At 42.0% G+C, this 19,607-nt stretch overlaps 1 protein-coding gene across 6 annotated transcripts in view; it reads left to right on the top strand.

Annotated features, from left to right (window-relative positions):
- Nucleotides 1-19,607, top strand: part of FGFR2 (fibroblast growth factor receptor 2) — an 87,588-nt gene that overhangs the window by 31,092 nt on the left and 36,889 nt on the right. For all 6 annotated transcript variants that reach the window (XM_087763750.1, XM_087763749.1, XM_087763748.1 and 3 more), the window contains one exon: nt 4,679-4,802. In XM_087763750.1, the coding sequence (XP_087619876.1) occupies nt 4,679-4,802 (124 nt within the window). The remainder of the gene's footprint in view (nt 1-4,678; nt 4,803-19,607) is intronic.

Raw genomic sequence — 19,607 nt, 5'->3', positions numbered from 1 at the left:
ACGTGGCCGTATCTGCCAACACCAGTTGATGTAACACCATCCGTCCCTTTCGGAAGAGGCAATCATCCCTTGAAGACTTTAAGAACAAAGTAAAGGGAAGGAAAATGTGAAGCTTTCCAGTAATCCTCCAGCCACCTCTCTCCTGCTGCCTTGAGCTAAGATATCTCTTCTCTTTATCGCAATCAGATAGTGGCCTGTAGCACTTTGTCCCACTGACTGGGGAATGTCTTGAGTCAATTTGCACTCAGGCAGTCTAGCAGAAGGGTGTATGTGCTGGCCAAGATAGCTTCGAGAGCAAAATTCCTCCACCGTGACTAATTCTGGGTGGTGAATTTCAAAATCGAACCTTTTATGATTTGTCAAGGTATACCCAAAGTTCCTACAGCAAAGAGAGAGGGATCAGTTATTGAATGTCTAAACCCTTTTTAGTCTTTTTTTAACCTGTCTTTAAAGTGATGATAGCTCTTGCTTGTGCATTTAAAAGCATTTTATAATGTCTTTGAGTGAATAATATAAATCCTCTATCAGAGACCACAGGATCCTTTACTTTTCTGTACACCACCCGGAAAGCAAATATATTTCTGTCAGTTGTTACTGTTTAACAGGTGTGTGTTTTCACATATGCGTTTTGATAAGCTTCATCACTACAGTCGTCGTAAGACACATTTAAATTCAGCCAGGTAAATAAAGTAAAGAAAGAGTTCTGACTCTATAGGAACTGTAAAAGCCTATGGCTTTTGTATGGATGTTCTGCACTTGTTCTCTCTGCCTGAGCAGTGCCGGTATATGTCTGAACTGTGCTGATTTTGTGAGGAATCGTATTTTGGTTTCTAATCCTTCTTTCTTTTGAAATTCATTTAAAATTGACCCCTTTTTACCATTTTTTGCTAAGTGACAACTTTTCATGATGTATCTGTTCATTGAAGACACGTATTTTAAAATTAAACAGAACTGTCCGCAGTTTTTTATATGATACTCCAAAAGCAAAACATTTCTGTGAAACATTACTTGCCCTTTCCTAGATTTCTGACCAATATTTCGTGGCATTTTGATTCCAGTTTAGGTTTCTCAGCTCCAAGCTATATCTTAAGGGTACAGTTGTATGCATTTGATATTGATATTTTAGTTTCAAAATTGAATTATTTGGAGAGAGTCTTTGGAAGAATTGGTTAAAAATTTGATGGAGAAGATGGCCCAAAATAAACACCTGAGTAATTTGCCAGAAGTGTCCATACCTGGTCAGGAAAAAAATATTTTGAGATTATATTTATTATCTCAGTAAAGTATCATTTTTGGGTATGAAGCACAGATAAAACAAGAAAATAGGTATTGCAAAGCAATTAAAAAAAAGAGGGCAAAAGCAGTTATTAAACTGTGTTGACAAAGTATCTGAAGGGTCAAGCTGTGATTCGGGATACTTGGAATGCGGTTGTTGCCTGAATTTCCCTGTATCAAGAAAGGGAGTGACAAATTGGAAGGGGTACCCTGAAGACCAGGTGGTGGAGTGGGTGGGACTGTGTGGGTGTTCTCTGGGATTTTGGAAGAACTCAATATGAAGTAGGGCTTCGGGGAACAAAATAGTCGAAATAACAGGGTAATAGCTGGCAAGGAGCTAGTCAGGTTGGAGAGCTGGTAACTCCCACAACTGACAAATCTCTAGCTGTGAACACTTGTCCTTTGCTGGACCCCATGTGCCTGGTGAGGATGCTCCTGCTTTCTGCGGCTTGTTGCTGCCCTCGTGTTTTTTCCTAGTGGATTAGTTCACGTGAGCTCCCTAATACGTTCTGTCTGCCAGACGAGCTCAAGTCATCTATTTAAACAGCTTAAATGGACCCAGTTGGTATTACCCAGGGAAACTTATGTAGGGAATATTTGGAGAGCTGTAGCACTGGTGTCTTCAGTTAGAAGGGTCCTGGTGAGCAACCAGGAGGGAGCTAATGGCTTTAGCCTGTGTTACCAAAGAGACCACCTATTTGTAACTTTGGTCAGAGGGGTGGGGTTTTTTGTTTGGTTTGGTGTGGGGTTTTTTTGTTTTGTTTTGTTTTTTCTCCCCAAAAATAAATATCACTGTTGTAGTTCATCCATACGCAGAAGGCTGGTGTAAGACTTGTGTGCTGTGGAAGCACTGCTTCGAACCTCTTTTGAAACTAGCTTTTACATAAACTGGTGTGATTTTGGCATTGATTGTCAGTAATGGCACCAGTTTTGCTGCCCGAAGACAGGCTTTACTGGGACTAGGGAGTGGCGGCACCTTACTTAAAATGACCACGTTAACAAAGCCTGTACAATCAGGGTCTTGCAAGCTGCTTGGCTGCAGGGATGTGGCAGGACCGTTGCGTGTCTGAGAATGAAAGGTTCAATTTGGGAGTCTTCAGCAGGAGAAGATGCCGTCATCCCCAGCAAAGGGGAGTTTTTCTGGGCTTTGCAATGCTGCACTTGTAACCAGAAAGGAATAAGCCAACAAGCTGAATCTAGTTGAATCCAGATTGATGACATAAATCCAGTTGTGTGATGATGTGTTATAAATGCTTTGGGCCTCTATAGCAGTTGTTTAGCTTAAACTGAAGAAGCTTAAGCTATTGTTTTATTATAAAGATACTATCTCTTCTCATTGGAGTTACAAGAAGGGAAATTGCACAAATACTTTTTAATATTGCCATCCAGTATATCCACTTGTGGCTGTAAGTTAGTTATATTTTCTTATTGAATGCTAAACAAATCTCTTGTGTTTTCCTGTCAAATTAATTACTTACAGCTTGTTACCAATTTTTATTTTGTTTTAACTTCCCTGGAACAGTGATCTGGTCTTCCTGTTTTGCAGTGAAGTAGGTTAAAAACACTTGCTCTGATTCTGAGAAGTGTGATGTAACTTGTAATGGCAAAAAGTTCAGGTCGCTTTGACCAAGTCTCCCCCAAAATAGCTCATTAAGAAGTAAAATATTCAAAATATGTAGCTGTTGTAATTGTTATTTACCAGTGTTTTATGACAGTAATTCTTCCTGACCCAAACTTTGATTTTCAAGGTTGCTTAGCAGAATAACAAGACAATAAAATAACCCTGATAAACTCTTTCTAGCTTTATAAACTTATTTCTTAGCTTTTCATAGTGTGAAAAAAAAAATCAATATATGGTTTTGATGTATACTGTCAGGACAGGCGGATGGGGAAAGGAGCTGTGAGTTTGGGCTGGAAAATTTGGGGTCATGTTGTCACACATTTCTGCAACGTTTGATTAGCATCCATGCCCTTCACCTGCTGCTGAAGTCTCGTCTACATTTTGGTTGTTTTTCAAAACCCTCATGGCCAGTTGTTAGCTAATATTATTGGCCCATAACTGGACAGTAATAGTAATAACTAGCTAATGAGCTAATTACTAGCTAGGGGGACTAGGAAAGCCGGGAGCCCCTTACAGAGAAGACTCTTTTCTTCCAAGCTTTGAACTGAAGGCATTTTTGCCTCCAGCAAGTATGAGAGCTAAGCTCTTGGCACCAGGGACACAGCCCTGCGTAGCCTTTTCCTGCTGGATAAGGACCTACGCAATAGTCAGGCACGAAGCAGGATTTCAGACCTGTAGTTGTAATGATCTTTTAAGAATGTATAGTTACTGGAAGTGTCACTGAATGGTCCATAAATTTTTCTGGTGTACTGTACTGAATTACTACTTTCCATTTGGCTGATTAAAATGACTGTACCAGATTGTATTTTTATTCCATTTCTTAAAATACGTACTTTGCAGTTTAAAAGTTGTACATTACAGCTACATAACATTAAGATCTTTGAGTGCTTTGTCAAAAATGTAATGCTAAAACAAGGGATTAGTGGATAGCCAGCAAAAGGTCATGTTGGGAGCCAACTTATTATGCAGGAAATGTATATATGTACCGGATGACTCTATATCCTTCCAGTACTGGACTGGATCGTATTTTCTGCAAGATCAATGCCAACGCTCCTTTTGAGTTCAATTGGGAACAGAATCAGCACCTTTAATACATTCTGTCCAAGAAGGATTGTATGAAATAAATGTATATCCTTATGCTCTGTTGCCATGAGGATTTTCTTCAGGCATTTATCATGAGGCAGCATCTTCATTTCTTTCTTGTGGTACCCCAGAGCAGTAAGAGATGTGGTCACTCCACGTGTCTGTGGGAAGGATCCCAAACATTGCCCTTTTGTACTTTGTTTCACCAAAATGCAGGCTAATTGAGCTATTAGAGAGAGATGGAGCCTTAGATGTTAGGGGATCACATCCATCCCATATTGCTGGTGGGTAGTTAATATTATCAGATGATTGTTTGGAGACAGATGGGAAATATCCTGAGGGTGTGAATTTGCTTTAGAGCGGATTGAGAGGTAAAGCCTGGTAAGACAACTGCTGCTAATTGGTGCCATCCTCCTAAGCCTGCTAGGGACTGAGCATGCACTGATGTCTGCAGTGCTCTGATCAGGGGCGAGGTGAATTTATAGCAGAATGCGTGAAAGCTTTCACTGCTGCAGCCGTGCTGTACCTGATTAGGAGTAAATAAAGTATTTCAGTGTCCAGAACTGTCAGGCGAGCACAGAAGAGGCTTTTAAACATGGTTTACAAAAGGTTAACTATTCAGAAAACAGTTCTTTTGGAGGGGGAGAGGGTGAAACTATGCTAGGGAAGTTCCCAACCTTTCTGGTTACAACCCGCCAGGTCCGCAACCAGCACTGGAGTCTCATCATGGAGAGCGTGGTCCCGTCTGACAAAGGAAATTATACGTGCATAGTGGAAAACCAGTACGGATCCATCAATCACACCTACCATCTCGACGTTGTTGGTAAGTAAAACTCTGTCACATGTAAGACTATGTTCTTAATTAATGGAGTTTCTCTATTAAAACATTTAGAACTAAGCTGATACATTTTGCATTAGTTTTGAAGATGATTTCACAGTATTCTAAATATTTCACTATATAACCATTTGCTACATAACTTTGTATATTCGTCTGTCTCACTCGTGTCTGTAGGACTAATCTACCCCTGCCTTGGCAAAGGTGTAACATCCACATGTGCAAGTGAGTTCTTGTTGCTGTGGTACACCTACAAGATTACTGTGCTGAACAAATAATAAATACTGATGCAATTTTAGTCATTAGCATTACAATTTAATTATTAATTGTACAGTTGTACTAACACAAATTTTAATAACTGCAGTTGTGAAAACTGTCAAGTGATCCTTTAGATTGTTGTTATTATAGCTGAAATGATTTTTTTTTTTTTAATGAAAAGCTAGATATTGACTTTGGTGAAGCTAGTGCAGATCTGGAGCTTCAGGAAAGGTACTGTGCATTCACAGCAGTGTAACGGAGATCCAACTGTAGCCCATTGCGTGGGCTATGAGGAGTCCCTGAAACACAGGTGACAAAAATTGTGAAGAAATGGTTTTACTTGAGGACAAATTCTAAAAAGCTGTCTGAATTCTTGGGAGTAGCAAAGCTGTGATTCCACAGGACTACTAAGGACATGCTTAGTGATATTAACTTAATAATACCAGAATCTTGTTGACTTTAATAAGGCTTACACATATTTACTTAAGTGCTTAGCTAAATTAGGGCTTGAAATCTCAGGAACCAATTCCATTCAGCCCTACTCTTGCTGATTAGCCTGGATGGGTGTGAGCAGTTTTATTGCCTCTGAAGGCATTGCTGTCCAAAAGTAATCAGTTTGGCTGTTGTAGGAGGACCCGCTGGTAGTGCCTTTGGGGACCTGAGCTGCAGTTTCTGAAGTATGCCTTGAATGGGCTTTGCTCTCTCCAGGCTTGTGGGATGATCCGAGGGTCACAAGCTCTGTGGATAGAACTTTTGATCGATCAGTATTGAAAGCAAAAATGAATTTGATTATTGTAAGCTATTTTTGGCTGCTGACTGACCGCCCAACTTATTTTGTGGAGGATCTTACTGTGAGTTTGGGTTTATATGACCAAAACAGTGACAAAATTTTCATTTCCCTATTTCTTGGTTGTTTTTTACATGACTAAAAATGCATCTCTTGCATTGTTTTGGATGCTCTTTAAAAGTAGCGTCTTATTTTGTCTGAGACCCCCCAAATCCAAAAGAAAACAAGTGCCAGCTTCTCAGCAGCAAGAAATGAAAACATTCCTCACAAAAATCCCAGTGAGAAAATGCCTTCGTGGAGCAGAGAAGGAAAAAGATAATTTTGTGATGGGGATGCCATCAGACCGAAGCCTTGCCACCAGCCCCAATACGTTTAAGTCTTCAAAGCCAGTTTGTGAACCACCCGTCTCACCTGTACTTGGCTTTAGGTAGTTCACACTGAAAGCAGTGAGGATTTTTATAGCCTTGGCAATATTTTGTCATCCTTGGCAGAGTGAGCTGTGGGTATTGTTGAAGTGAACCGAGCGACTGGCAAAGCCATTTTTGTTTGAACACTTATTTAAGCAAAGTTTACGGAGGGTGCAGCAGCAGCGCCTGCCAGAGATGGTAGTAAATTGTGTTCTGTGTGCCGCTGTCCTCTGCTGACCACCTTCCCGGAGGGCGCGAGCTGCTCGCGTGGGCTCGCCAGGGATGAGGCTTGATTTACAGAGCCTAGCCCAGGAAGAATGTAAGGAGATGATGAGTTGTGGGATTTTTGGAGTTTTTCTTGGGTTTTGGTTTTTTTTTTTTTCTTAATCCTTTAGGGAGCCTAGATTGACTCAACTTTGGTTTTGCTTAAAACTGTTTTTTAGTAGGCTACGTGGGCAGAAAAAGCCAGTTTTGCAATATTGGGAGTTTTCCTTGCTGAAACAAAACTGGTTAAAAGTTCCCCTTCCCTTCTCTGTCCCCTGCTCCCTTTCCTCGTTGCCACCCCAGTCCCAGTCTGGCATGTCTCATGTTGCCTGTAAGTTTCTTCACCCATTTTTTCTAGCAGATGTGTTCGTGGATGATGTGGTCACTTGAGCAAATATTTGTCAGAAGCCCTCTCACCTCCTCTCCCCCTTTGAGCCTTTTGAATGTCTTCCATTGAGGAATATTATGCAGAAATTTATTTTTCCTGGCAGTAAATTATAGTGACCTGCATGAATGAATGGAATGGTAATAAGGACTATGTAATTTATTTAAATGTCTATTCCTTTCCGATAGAGAGGCAGAAAAGTAAATAATGAGATTTTTCTAAAGTGACTAGTGATTTGGGGTGCTGGGTACCCAGCTGATGGCACCCAAAGGTGCCCTGATTTTCCCTGAGCGAATATTCAGCGTTTTCTGATGCTCAGGGCCTCTGAGATAGGAAACCAGAAGTCCAAAAGTGACTTTTGCAAGTCACGACCTGCATTTTAGAGCTCTGCGTACTTAATCATTTTACTTCCTTTTTGCATTGAATTTGAGTTAAAGGGTATAATTGTTGTTTTACTTTGAAAACATATGTATGGGAATGCACGCCCTAAGATACCTGTGCTGAATTTAGTGTGAGTCTTTCAAGAGATACTGCACTGGGACTTTAACCTAAAAGGGGGATTGATATTAGAGAGCTCAGCCATTTCTGTGTTGCTAAAAGCTTGTAATAATCGTGGAGGTTGGGCATAAAGTTGCTGAAGCAGTAAATTATGACTGGCCAGAAGGGGAAACTCTGACAGTTTTTCTAGTTAAGAGAGTTCTACAGAAGTTAATGTTGTGCTTTTTTTTCTGTTCTCATATGAATTTTCAGTTCCCACAGGGTTGTGGAGAGTTATGGATGTTTGTTTAGAGGCAATTGCATATGTAGACTGCATCTTAGAAACTTCAGGTCATAATTTTAGGTCAAGTTGTGTGTGGAAAACTGTCAGTTGAAAGCCTCTGAAATTGCTTTTCCTATATGGTTTAACTGGTTCCAGAGCTGATTAAGTGTAAGTAATAGCAAATGGTATTAAACATGGTAATGTATTACACTAACATGAGCATCTGACTATATGGTGTAATGTAGAGAACCCTCTTATTATGTCACAGATTTGGGAGGTATCCCAGCAAAAATCGTGCCAAATAATGACACAATGCTAGTTAGGAATATCCAGAATTACTTGATGCCAATAACTTTCCAAACCTTGAACTCTTTTGACAATTAAAAGCCTGGAGCCAGCAGGGCTGAGTAGTTTTCAGTCAGAACGTAGGTGTGAAGTATTCTCGTTTTTACCTTGTAATTACTTGCAAGAACCCTCTTAAAATAGTCAACTCAGCTCAGATGGTCTCATTCAAATTTACAAACCTGGCAAAACCGTTGCACTGAATTTTTTACAATGGGAGTAGAAAATACTGAAGAAAAAAAGCAGCAAGTCGTTGGCAGCCTCTCTGTATTGCACAGGATACTTGTGCACATTGACAGCTTTAGTGGGGAATTGTCCAGTGGAGTTGGCCAGGATATTCTGTGTTGGACAAAATTGTTCTTTCAGTGTTTGGGATACCCCAATCGACTGCCTTTTCCTCTCTCCTCCTCCTCCGTTTCAAAACAGGGGCTTAAGCAGGCTGTATGCAGGGCTTTGCTCAGGGATACAAATGTGTTAGATGGCAGTAGCGGCAAATGGCGGCAATACAAAACTCCATTAGGATCCTGTGAAAGGGAGATGAGTTGATTTTAGCTTTTTATTGGAGCACTACCCAGAGGCTTCAGTTAATATCCGATACTTATTGTCCAAGGGAACGTGCCAGCGCACAGTAATTGCTTACAACCGAAATGCGGAGAGGACGGGAGAAGGAAATGTCACTGTCCATTTTATAGATGAAAAACCGAGCTGTGGAGCGATGCAATTTCTTGCCCTGGGTCACACAGGAAGCTGGTGGCAGAGCCAAAAAGAAAAGCTGGTACTTGAATCCTAATCCAATACCTTAATTAAAAGAATGTTCTTTCCCTTGTACAGTTTAGCCCGTCAGCTGTTTTTTATACATGCAGCTGAAGTGCCCTTCTATTCTTTTGTGTTTAACGGTAGGTAGAAACTCACATTTTTATAGAAAGCTTACTAATAGACTAACTTCGTTCTCATTAAACATATATAAAGTCACGCAGTCTTAAGGGAGGGCGATTGCAAACGATGTGGTTTTCACTTATGAGTTGTATTGTAGTGAATCCGGGTTGTAGGAAGCAACGTGGGAATGCAGCCACTGAGACTTGTGTATAATTAGATCGCTCCTGGATTGCAATTATCGCTGGAGTACAATTTCAGCAGCGGCAGTTCTGTTTAAGCATGGAAGTAACTAATTGAATTTATATTTTAATGGCAAAAAAAAAGGTTAGTCTTTGAACAATCCTAGCACAGGTAGCCATTTCTGTCCTATTTAATGTCATCATCCAGGGAAACAAAAGATGGTTTGGTTTCAGATGAAGTTTGGCGCATTACCTCATTTACTGGGTTTTATAAGCAGCTGCCATAGCACGACACCTTCCAAGAATGTGTAAGAAGACCCTGCTGTTTACTATAAAAATGAACATAACTTGTCACAAATATTTTTTTTTTTTTTTTTAAAAAAAGTCCTTTTGCAGCCAGTTTAGCTGTACTTTGCCCAGTTTCTAATTTACCTAATAGCCATGCCTTTGGTTCTTGTTACTGAGGAGTGAACTCCAGCGGTGGCAGAGTATCACGCGGTTGTCCCTTAGCAGTAATTCGTATTTTCATGTGAAAGCAGTGTGAGAATAGCTTCTCATCCAGCAAGCACTTTAAATGACTCTCAACTTAAAACTTCTGCCCCAGAAATCTCATGTTTGAGTGGTTTTACTGATGGGTGTGCAAAAAACCACTTTTATTCTGAACTCTTGGAGGGCTTTAAGGTGAATTTTATTCTCGCTTTTTACAGCACGTTATTAAAAAAAAAAATAATCTACTTTTTTGCTATTGATACTTAACTGTTTATATTTCCCTTAGTTAAGGCAGAAGAAAAACCTTTGGTTTTGTTTCTACTCAGTTTTATTTTTGGATTTTCATGTGCTCTCAGAGTCTCTAGCTGTGAACATGGCACAGACACATATATATATATATTTTTTTTTTTTTTTAAAAGGCATGTTTCCATTTTGTCATTCCCGAATTCATAAAAACATATGCATTGTTATTTGCTTTTTGCTGAGGCTTGTTTTGTGGAAACAAAGTTCAAAATTAGTTTGTCTTAACTATAGTACGTTCCTTAATTTCCAAAGAATTATTTTTACGATTCATGTTACATATGAAAAATCAACTGATACCAACTAAATACATGCCTTGGATGCTGCATCGCTAATGTCTGGCAGGAGTTAAATGTAGGTATTACAACCAAGCCTAAACTTGCATTTCTGGCAGATGTGCTTGTAGTTGTTGACTGGCTCTTTACATGGACAAGCTTTGTCTTGACGTCTTCACCCAAGTGCTTGCGGCATGGGACATGATGAGACAGGGGCTGAAAGCATGAAGGAATTCACACTGATGCTTGCCCTCGGGTATGTGGTTAGGCCGAGAGGGAAGAAGGTTTTATTTAATGTACTGATAAGCCTGAGTGTGGACTTTACACCTGGCACTAGGCTTTTGGCAAGGTGTGTGCATCTGAGAAGAAATTACACAAATTGCTTAGTGCTGGAGGCTGTGCGGTTCACTCCTGAAAAGAAAGACCACAGTGTGATGGTTCAGCTCAGGGAAAATGAAAGCTTATGGGTTTTTTTCCCCCCTCTTTCTTAATAAGGTAAAAACATTCCAACCCCCTAGTTTTATAGCGTTAAAGCTTCTGATTTTATTGGAGTAGTCTGGCTAAATTACATTTTATGGACAAATACTGGTGTCATTACTTCATCTGCTGGGTGAACAGTGAATTTGTCATGTTTGGAATGCTTCCTGCAGAGCCTGCTGGGGGAGGACTGGTCTCCCTGTCCCACTTTCTGTCTTATTACAGCCCCAAGGCAGGTATTTCTCTTTCTTTTGATGAGTGATGAACAGGATATTGTTTCAGCTCTGTTATTATCATTTTTAATCATGCCTTCTAATTCGTGCAGTATCCTACTCGTGGAAATGCAAGTAGGAATTTGCAGGAGTTGTCTGAAGATGCTGAGAAGACTGTTGCCTTGTTAAATGTGCAATTGGCACGTGTCGAAAGCCGTGTCTGTGCCTAATCAGAGCGGCTTTTTGACCCGGTCCAGTCTTTTCTCAACAATTTTGTTACTGAAAAAATCAGCAGTGTATTTGGCAGTAAATTGGTAAAGTTACATCCTCATAAAAAAAAGAGGCGGGGGGAAGCTTGAATTATCACAGATATAGAAAAATTGTAAATGAGCTGTGATACAGACTGGATGAATGAACCATATTAAAGGCAAACGCAAGGTTCTTAATCATGACTGTCTTATTAATGAGGAGTTTGCATCTGCATTTCTTCATGTTGTCCCTGAGCGTGGGAGAAAACGCAGAGGTGGAACAACCCCGTGGCTGCAATGGGATAGCTGCCCGTGGTAGGTGAGATGAATCCTAACTGGGAATACCACACTGGTGGTTTTGGGGATTAAACTAGGATTAAAAGACATGTAGCAGAGGGAGAAGTGGATGGAGATGATGGCACTCAGTGGTAGACTGGAGTGGTAGGCATTGGGGGTTGTGCATGATTGTATTTAGCTGAGGCTGGGGTTGGTGGCACTGGGAAGATACAAGAATGAAAGGGTGTGTGGGGTCTTCCCAGAGGTTTATAATGCAGGAGAGAAAAAACCTTGAGGGATGGGTACCGGGGTGAGAGTGGTAAGGGGGTGAGAGTTCTGGCAGTACCAAAGTGTGCACAAATTAGTCAAATGTGAAATTCTGTGGCTGTTAGAGAAAAGGTTGCAGTTACAACCTTCGTGTTGGTGTCCTCTCCTCTCGCTGCTCTGCAAACCACTGTGTGACTTGAAATCCGGAGGTGGCTGTGTTTCACAGGTTTTCAGGATTTTCAGTCGTTAGGTCATCTTTGGATTATTGGATCTTTGGATTATAACTGTTTGTATTACTACTGTTCTCGTGGTGCAGCTTCAATGGCAGTTGTTCCAATTAAACATAAAAATAAAGTGAAATCTAATTTAATTAACAAATCATAGTTTGTTAAGCACTTTTGAATATTGAACTGCTCTGTAAATATAAAATATTAAGATTGTTTTTCCAGCTTGCTCTTTAAAAGGTTGCATGAATATGTTGACATTTTTGACTGTCAATGGAAGAAAAACACTGATACTGTCAGAACTCAAGCTGAGTGAAGAACTCAACGTGCCATTGTGTTAGTTGGAACAAAGTTAGCCTACCATTTTTACAAGATGCTTGTGAAAGACTAAAATTATATATACTTTTAGGGATTTTTAATCACCATCACAAATAAGGTGATCAAAATAGTTGTTTTTAAGTTGTATTCTGCCTTTACAAGTGAATATGCGTGCATTGCTTAGTGTTTATATCTGCAGCATCATTTCTGCTATTAGATTGGATTATATACGTTACTGAGCAACATAATTTCATTTCAGCTGTTGGTTTTAAATATATGTTTCCTTTGATACCTCTGCTAATGCACTGTTTAGAGCATTGGTGAAAACCTCCTATGCCTACATTTGAATGAATATTCCAACAAACGACTTTCCCCCCGCTATCAGTGAAATTTTCTCAGAAAGCAGTTGTGTCACCTGCCGCTCAGCCAGAGGCGGGTGATGGTGCTCCCTGGGCTCGGGGGACAGCGCGTCCATCTGCCGATGAAGAGGTGCAGCGAGGAGTGGTGCGCAGAGGGGTTTGTAAGGGCATCCCTCTTGTTCACTATAAAGAACTGAGAGATGTTGAGGTGCGAGGAAATAGCTGGGCTGATTTTGCATGCCGCTGGCTTCGTAGGAAGCTGGCCATTTGGAGTGTATGCTGAAAGGCAGGAAAATGTGGATGCAGAAGAGAAGTGAAGAACTGTAGGAAATAACAGAGGAAAAACTTTCTTGTTTTGGAGCACAAAGTTTGCGTCCAAGTGTGGCCAGCCTAAGTGCTTGCTATGAAAGCTCTTGTATCTTCTGTCTTGCAAACTTTACCTGGATTTACCTGAATTACTTGAAATATGACAACAAATGCGCATAATCAGGGTTCTTCCCAAGAGCAGTCGTCTTCAGCATCTGGTCCAACATTTAGAACAGGTCATGGGTTCTGTGTTGCAGGAATGAGTGTGATCCTGGTGGAGGGACATCTCCCCTCCTGACATGGGACCGCATGATGGCAAACTTCATCACCAGGGGAGGCAAGCCTGAAGGCTGGGTCAGGTCCAACATAGACATGTCTTGAGGCTGAGCCAGGATGGTCCAGTACAGAGCATTGAAACTCTGGGGGCTGGAGCTCCTCTCCCACCCTGGGAGCCTGTGCACAGGTATGGTCGGTCAGCTGTGTCTAGTGGGGAGGCAGAATACCACAGACCTTTCGATAATTTCACACCTGCGTTCCTCAATAGAGCAAGTGTGCTGTGTCAGAAAAGGGGGAGAAGTGTAGAAATATAAGAGGGCTTTTAAAGGTTTACATAATCCTTTTCCATTTTACTTTAAAGGCAGAGCTGTTTTCAGGAAAGGAAATTTGGAGGATGAAAAATATGCGGTCAGGTCACAATAACAACAGCAGTAACAACTCCCACCGTGTGCTTTTTGGCATCGCTGGGTGCACTGGTGAGTTAAACCCACTGCAGCTGGGAGAGGACATCATCTCTGTGGGAGAGATGGGTTTTGCCAGGCATATGGTAAACCTTTGGCAGAGCCTACTGGAGAGCCCAGTCCAACGATGCTGGACCCCAGCATTGTCTCTGGTTATTATAAAGCAGCCGAGTGCTGCGAGCTGTGCATGGTACAAAGGATGATATATCTGTGCATAAAAATTAATGCAGTCTCTGGAAACGGCCAGAACAATAAAAATTTACCACTTGTCTGTGAGAAGTCACAAGTTGTTTTTCATATTCTCTTGTAGCCTCTTTCTTTTAGGGCACACTGAAAAGAATTTAAATTAAAATTTCAGCTCCTCATTGTTCTGTTTCCCGTGTTTTTTTCAAACTGAAATAAGGCCTCTCCCCTCTTTGTTCAGACATGTATGAAGCTTTTGCTTATGCATGCACTGCGAGAGGAACACTGCAAGCGAGCTCCAAGATTAGTATTGTACAAATCTTGCTGCTATGACTTTTTCTGCTCCACGGCGCTGATGAAACCCCTTTGCTTTAAAGACAAACCGGTCTTAAAACCCTGTTGATAATTTCACATTTTAAAACAAAAGTGTTCATGTTGCCTGCCTTAGCCCTGATCTTGCTGGATGTTCCCATCTGTTTTAACCCTCTGATATACGTGTGATTTGAGAGGATAGCTTTGAACTAGTTCTGATTGTGATTTTTTTTTTTTCATCCCCGCCTCCCTACTGTTTTCACTGACATCAACAGGCTTTGTATCACGCCAAATAAGTTGGTCTTGCTTTCTTTTCCCTGGCTTGCTGCCGTATGAGAAAGGGGTGTGCAGATGAACTTATGCTGTAAAGGTGTTACGCGAAGATGAATTTTAGCTAAAATGCACATAGGGCAGCAAGCTGAAGCTATGCTGTAGAGCTATCCAAAGAGACAGATGGGATAACATCAGTGGGAGCTTTGCCTGCTGGAGAAACTGTGCCGTTACTTCAAATCAGAGGTGAAGGTGGTGAAGCCAAGGACAAAGAGTTTGAGTACACCTGATTAGTTTCTGTAGAGATTTAAAAAAGGTACTGCCTGTTACTTGACGGACCTTGGTAAGAAGGAGGGCTTAGGTGGCCCAAGGAAGTTGGATGGGGTGGCAAAGGCTTTGCTGTGGGTAGGAGGCTGTCTGCTTCTGGTATCTGTGACAAAATTTTAATCTTTAGAACTAAAATTCTTTAATAGTCAGTGTTAAAATGTTTACTTTTACGACCAAGTATTCAGTGACAGTGGGAAATATATGGAGTCTGGTTCCCTGCTGTCTTACTTTATGCTGATTGCTGATACTGGTCCACAAACCAAAGCAGAGATGGACCTTTGGGCCTGGTAGTTACCAATGATGAAGTGTGTGACACACCAGCAGAAAGAAATGCCTCAAGTTTATATAAAAGGCTTCTAAATTTGAGGACAGAAGGAGTTTAGAAAGTGGTTGTGGAGATTAGCCCCTCACTCCCATCTGCATGAGCAGATCCCTGCGCTGCTCCGGGCCTCGCTGGGTGCAACTTTGGAGGGCCAGGAGCTCCAACTGCAGCGATACCCCTTTGAGCTCTTGGCCACCGAGATGACTTCTTTGAGTAGCGTTGGGCCAATAGGAAATGCTATACATGGAGACTCCTGCTGTACAGGAACATTGAATAGTATGAGCATTTTTTGGCTAATGCCTACTGATAAAAGATGCCAAAATTTGTAAGGCATGATTTCATCAGCACTGGTAATGCTGGTCTGATCCATAAGCTCCTCTGCTAGTCTGCCTGAAAGGCTCCTGTTCTTTATCAAGCGTTCTTGCCAGGGATGGTCTTTATCTCTTAGTGTTTAATGACACTGATCTGTTATTCCTTGTAGCCTTAAAACATCATCTGTGATTTTGCAGAGTTTGGGAAGAGAGTATTGTCCCTAACTTGCAAAGAATGCTACTTTGGCACGTATACATTACCTAGGAAGTGATGATTTGAGGGGTGTGTATGTATGTACATATAAATGGAACATGACAGTTCAGCAGCACTTCTGAATTGGCTATAAACAACATGCAGTGCTTCATATTATGCAGAAAGGAAACCAAACTGACGTGCAGCTGGTAGAAGCTGCTCAGCTCCTGGCTCACATATATATAGTGTATGACATTAATTAGCAGAGGCGTTTTGCCTACACCTGCTCAGTTGTTTCGGATCTTTTGAAAGAGCCGCCAGCACTCAACCTTACTCCTCCATGCCATGGAGCAAATAGCGGAGTTAGCAGTGTTTTCCTTCCAGCATTTCATAGAGCACAGGCCCCCATAAGCAATTGCTTATTGCTGGAGAAAGGAAGCAAAGGTTTGGCTTGGCCCATGTGTAGAAAGCTACCTTGAAGGAGGAAATTTCTGTGGGGACTCTGACATCTGTTTGGTTAGACCCCTCCTGTGCCACTCCACCTGGGGTTATGGAGAGCAAGTGTAGTTTCAAATTGGGTCCTTTGTATGAACTTGGATAATGCTGGATTTATTGAGAAATCTGAGTTGCAGTTTCTCATGTCTTGGCTGCTCCTGGAACTCTCCTCAAAAGAGCTCTCTAATTCAGAGAGCAATAATTAATCCAGCCTCTGAGTGCTTGTGAACCGAGGCCAGATTTGCAGCTCGTGTAGGTGGCATCTTTCATGAAGGACAGTGACCCTTGTGTCTCTCCTTCCATGCTGCTTCCTTTGCTGTCAGCTAGAGCAGGATAGCAACTTGAAAGGTCTTCTCTCACTGAACAGTGAGGGATTGACAAACATTTAATCTTTCTTTTAATGGTTGATATTTAGCCCAAATAGGTAGCAATCAGAGACTGATATCCTGTGGTTGGGCCCAGTGGCTTTAGTAAATGCCTTCATCCAGTGGTAGGTATCCACACCACCAAAAACATCATCAGAGCCAGCAATAATAGTATGTGTGTGTACAATCTCAACAGGGATGCCAAAAATTGAGTGTAGAGACAGTGGCTTGCACAGATAGAGTTGTTCCCTCAAACTGTGGCTGAAATGGTCATTAGTGCCACTTCGGAGAAGAGACAATTATTTCAGCTTTGAGGTGGCATGGGGTACACTGGCCCTGTGGGAAGCTGGAGCTATACCTGAGAGGTTTCACGTTCCCGTCAACTCCAGGCAGCAGTTAAGTCACCTGAGAAGTTAGCATATAACTGCATTTTCTGTTGGAGCAGTTTTGGTCATCCCATGGGTACCGTTTGGAGGAGGGCATGAGGAGGGGGCTCTGGGTGTCCCAGAGATGAGTGACACCACTGGCTTCCCACTCCACAAGGCTTGTCCATGGTTCAGTTGGTGGCGTGAGGGATGTGTTGGGCAGATGTGCATCTGTCTGTAAAGTACCTGCCAAGGAAATCCCCAGACGTGATGCGTCGTTGGATAGGAGAGGACACATGCAGTTAATTCGGGGACAGAGCCGTGTAGCAACACATTCTTCTATCAGCAGTGCTGCTCCCTGAGCTCGGTGGCCTTCAGGGACCTCCTGTGTTAGGTACATGGCTCAGTGGCAATGGTGGGAGAGTTCTGCGTGCCACGTGAAGATGAAACACGGGAGAAATATTTCAGTCCAAGTGTATGGTGAAAAGGCTGGTGGTTTGTTGTTTGTTTGGGTTTTTTTGTGTTTGTTTTGTTTTGGTTTTTCTTTGGTATTTTTAAGGCTGAAGACTCAATCTTGCAAGCTTGGGATGCTAAGCCAAAGCCAAGGAAGAGGCTGTGATTACAGACTGGCCTAAAACACTGTGGGATGCTTTTGAGACCCATAATTTACAAGATAATTAGCATTTTCCAAAGCAACAGATGTTGCACGATTGGAAGGAAGGTGGTTGGGAATGGGCAGTGTTTTTATCGAACAGGGTCCAGACTGCTGCCGAAGACTTCCCGCGCTTGGAGTCAAGGCAAAATAAGCAACTAGAGCTGAACGTGCTGTGCTGACCAGGGCAAGTGAAGAGGGCATGGCAGGTCTGTATTTTCAGTTAAGCAGAGACACAGCTGGATCTGCTTAATTTTTTATTCAGCGATGACTGAATACACAGAACCTCTACCAGGGGCTATTGATCCAGAATGGTTATTGATGCACTGAGAGGCATCATTTGAGGGAGTCCTCTGTAGCTTCACAGTGGCAGCCGTCAAGACGACTCCTTAGGAGTCAGTAACATTTCAAAACTGGTCTTAAGGACTCTGATAAATGTGTCTTGTCTAATTAAAAATTGTGGAAAAGAATTGGATAACGTTTCTTCTCCCCACCCCCCCTCAACTGAGGATCTCTCCGTTGTCCCCAGAACTCATGTTTGGTCTTCATTTGCTATTCAGCTTTTATTTTCCTAGGCTGCACTTGAATCACACACTTGCAAGGAGAGGAAACAAGCACATTCAAAAGGAGAAAATAAGAGTAGTTTTCATTTTTTTTGAAATGAATCAAATGCCTTATCCAAAGCCCATTGAATTCCATGTGAGTTTTTCCCCTGACTTCAATGGGCTTTGGTTCTGGCTTTTAGCTCCCATGAAAGGTCCTGAACTGTCTGTGCTAGGGTGTCAAGGAGGCTTGGATAGACAATTACCAGAGCTCTTCTCGGCCTCTGGCACAGCCAGGTTGCTAAGGAGACTTGGCCTCGGGATGGGCCCCAGAGCTCACCCCTTCCGGGGTTATTGTCTCCTCTCCCTGCCAAGGCACTCCAGTAGCGGCAGAGCCACTCTTTCAGTCACAATACGCTCTACTTCGGCCTCTGGCAACAGCAAATCCTGCCCTACGTCTTCCCTCCGCCGGTGTGCTCGGAAAGCAGCCTCTCTTCCCGCAGTTTTTCCATCCCTGCACCCCCTGCGCTAGGACCGGAGTGGTGGGATCGCATCTTCTGGGCTCTGTTGGCTGTGAAAATTGGGTTTTGGCCCCTATCAGCCACCTCCGTACCCCAGCGTCTTCACCTCATACGTTTGCATCATGACTTTCCTGTCTCTCACCACTCCGATTGCCCTCTGTGTTGGCTGCAGCTGGTCAGCAAAAAAAAAATTCAAGGTGATAAAGCAGAGGGTGGGAGAGAGAAGAGACCCTTTTGTAGGAACCACCTGTCCAGGGACTTACACTTCTTAAACAGTCAATTCTCAGGACTCTTTCAGGCTCCAGTGGTCATTTCCAGGGTAGTTCTTCCAGTCACTTCTCCCTCCATCAGCTGTGGCGGGATGGGCTCCCACCCATCTCCACGTGTCCTGCAGGGCTGGGAGCTTCCTGGGCAGCTCCTTCCGTTGTGCCAGTTTTTCAGAAACTTAGAATTTTCCAGCTTTCCTGGATTCTTTGCAGTTTTCTCTCTTGGAGGAAGGTATTCTAAAGTTTTAACATTAACGGGCTAAATGATAGTTTCTTCTAAGCCATTGGGCAGGTCTCTTTGTCAGTTGTCTTTTCAGATTGCGAGTCTGTTTGTCTATAGATAAGCAAGCAGAATTGCTCAAGTAATTCTGAGCAGAAATCCTCAAGCACTGGGCACTTTTATGGTGGTGTAAAATTTAGATGTTTGTAGCCTTGAATATGATATTCCTCACGTGAGCAATCATTTTCGCCCTGCCTTTTGTAGATAATTGACTCCTCAAATGGGGATGATGTTGGCTTTGTATCTAAACTGCAAGCTGGAGAAAGCACGCTGGTGTCTGTCTCTTAAGGTGGGATCCAGCATTAAGCATGCTTTCTCTTTAAAAAGTATTATAAAGTTAGACATTGGGAAGAACTAGAGTAAAAATGAAATGTAACATATGGAGATGTATATGTAATTATCAGTTTGGCTCAATTACTTTCAGATCAATATACAGAAAGTATTTTTCAATTTTAAAAATTTTTAAACATCCGTTACATTTGCTTTTAAAGCTCTATTACATTTCAGCTGAACCAGGAAGGTCTGTTTAAGCAGGCAGGGCATATCTATGAAAGACTTTGTAGATATGTATGTAGTTCACTATGTAACTAATATTTATGGTAATAAAATTAGTATCTACTACTTTTTATGGTCCTTATGATGT

The sequence above is a fragment of the Nipponia nippon genome, unplaced genomic scaffold (genome assembly GCF_047370975.1).
Source record: "Nipponia nippon isolate SJK-2023a ecotype South Korea unplaced genomic scaffold, ASM4737097v1 scaffold_3, whole genome shotgun sequence".
Lineage (NCBI taxonomy): Eukaryota > Metazoa > Chordata > Aves > Pelecaniformes > Threskiornithidae > Nipponia > Nipponia nippon.
Note: the sequence above shows the minus strand (reverse complement) of the source record. Positions and strands in the feature narration are given on the sequence as shown.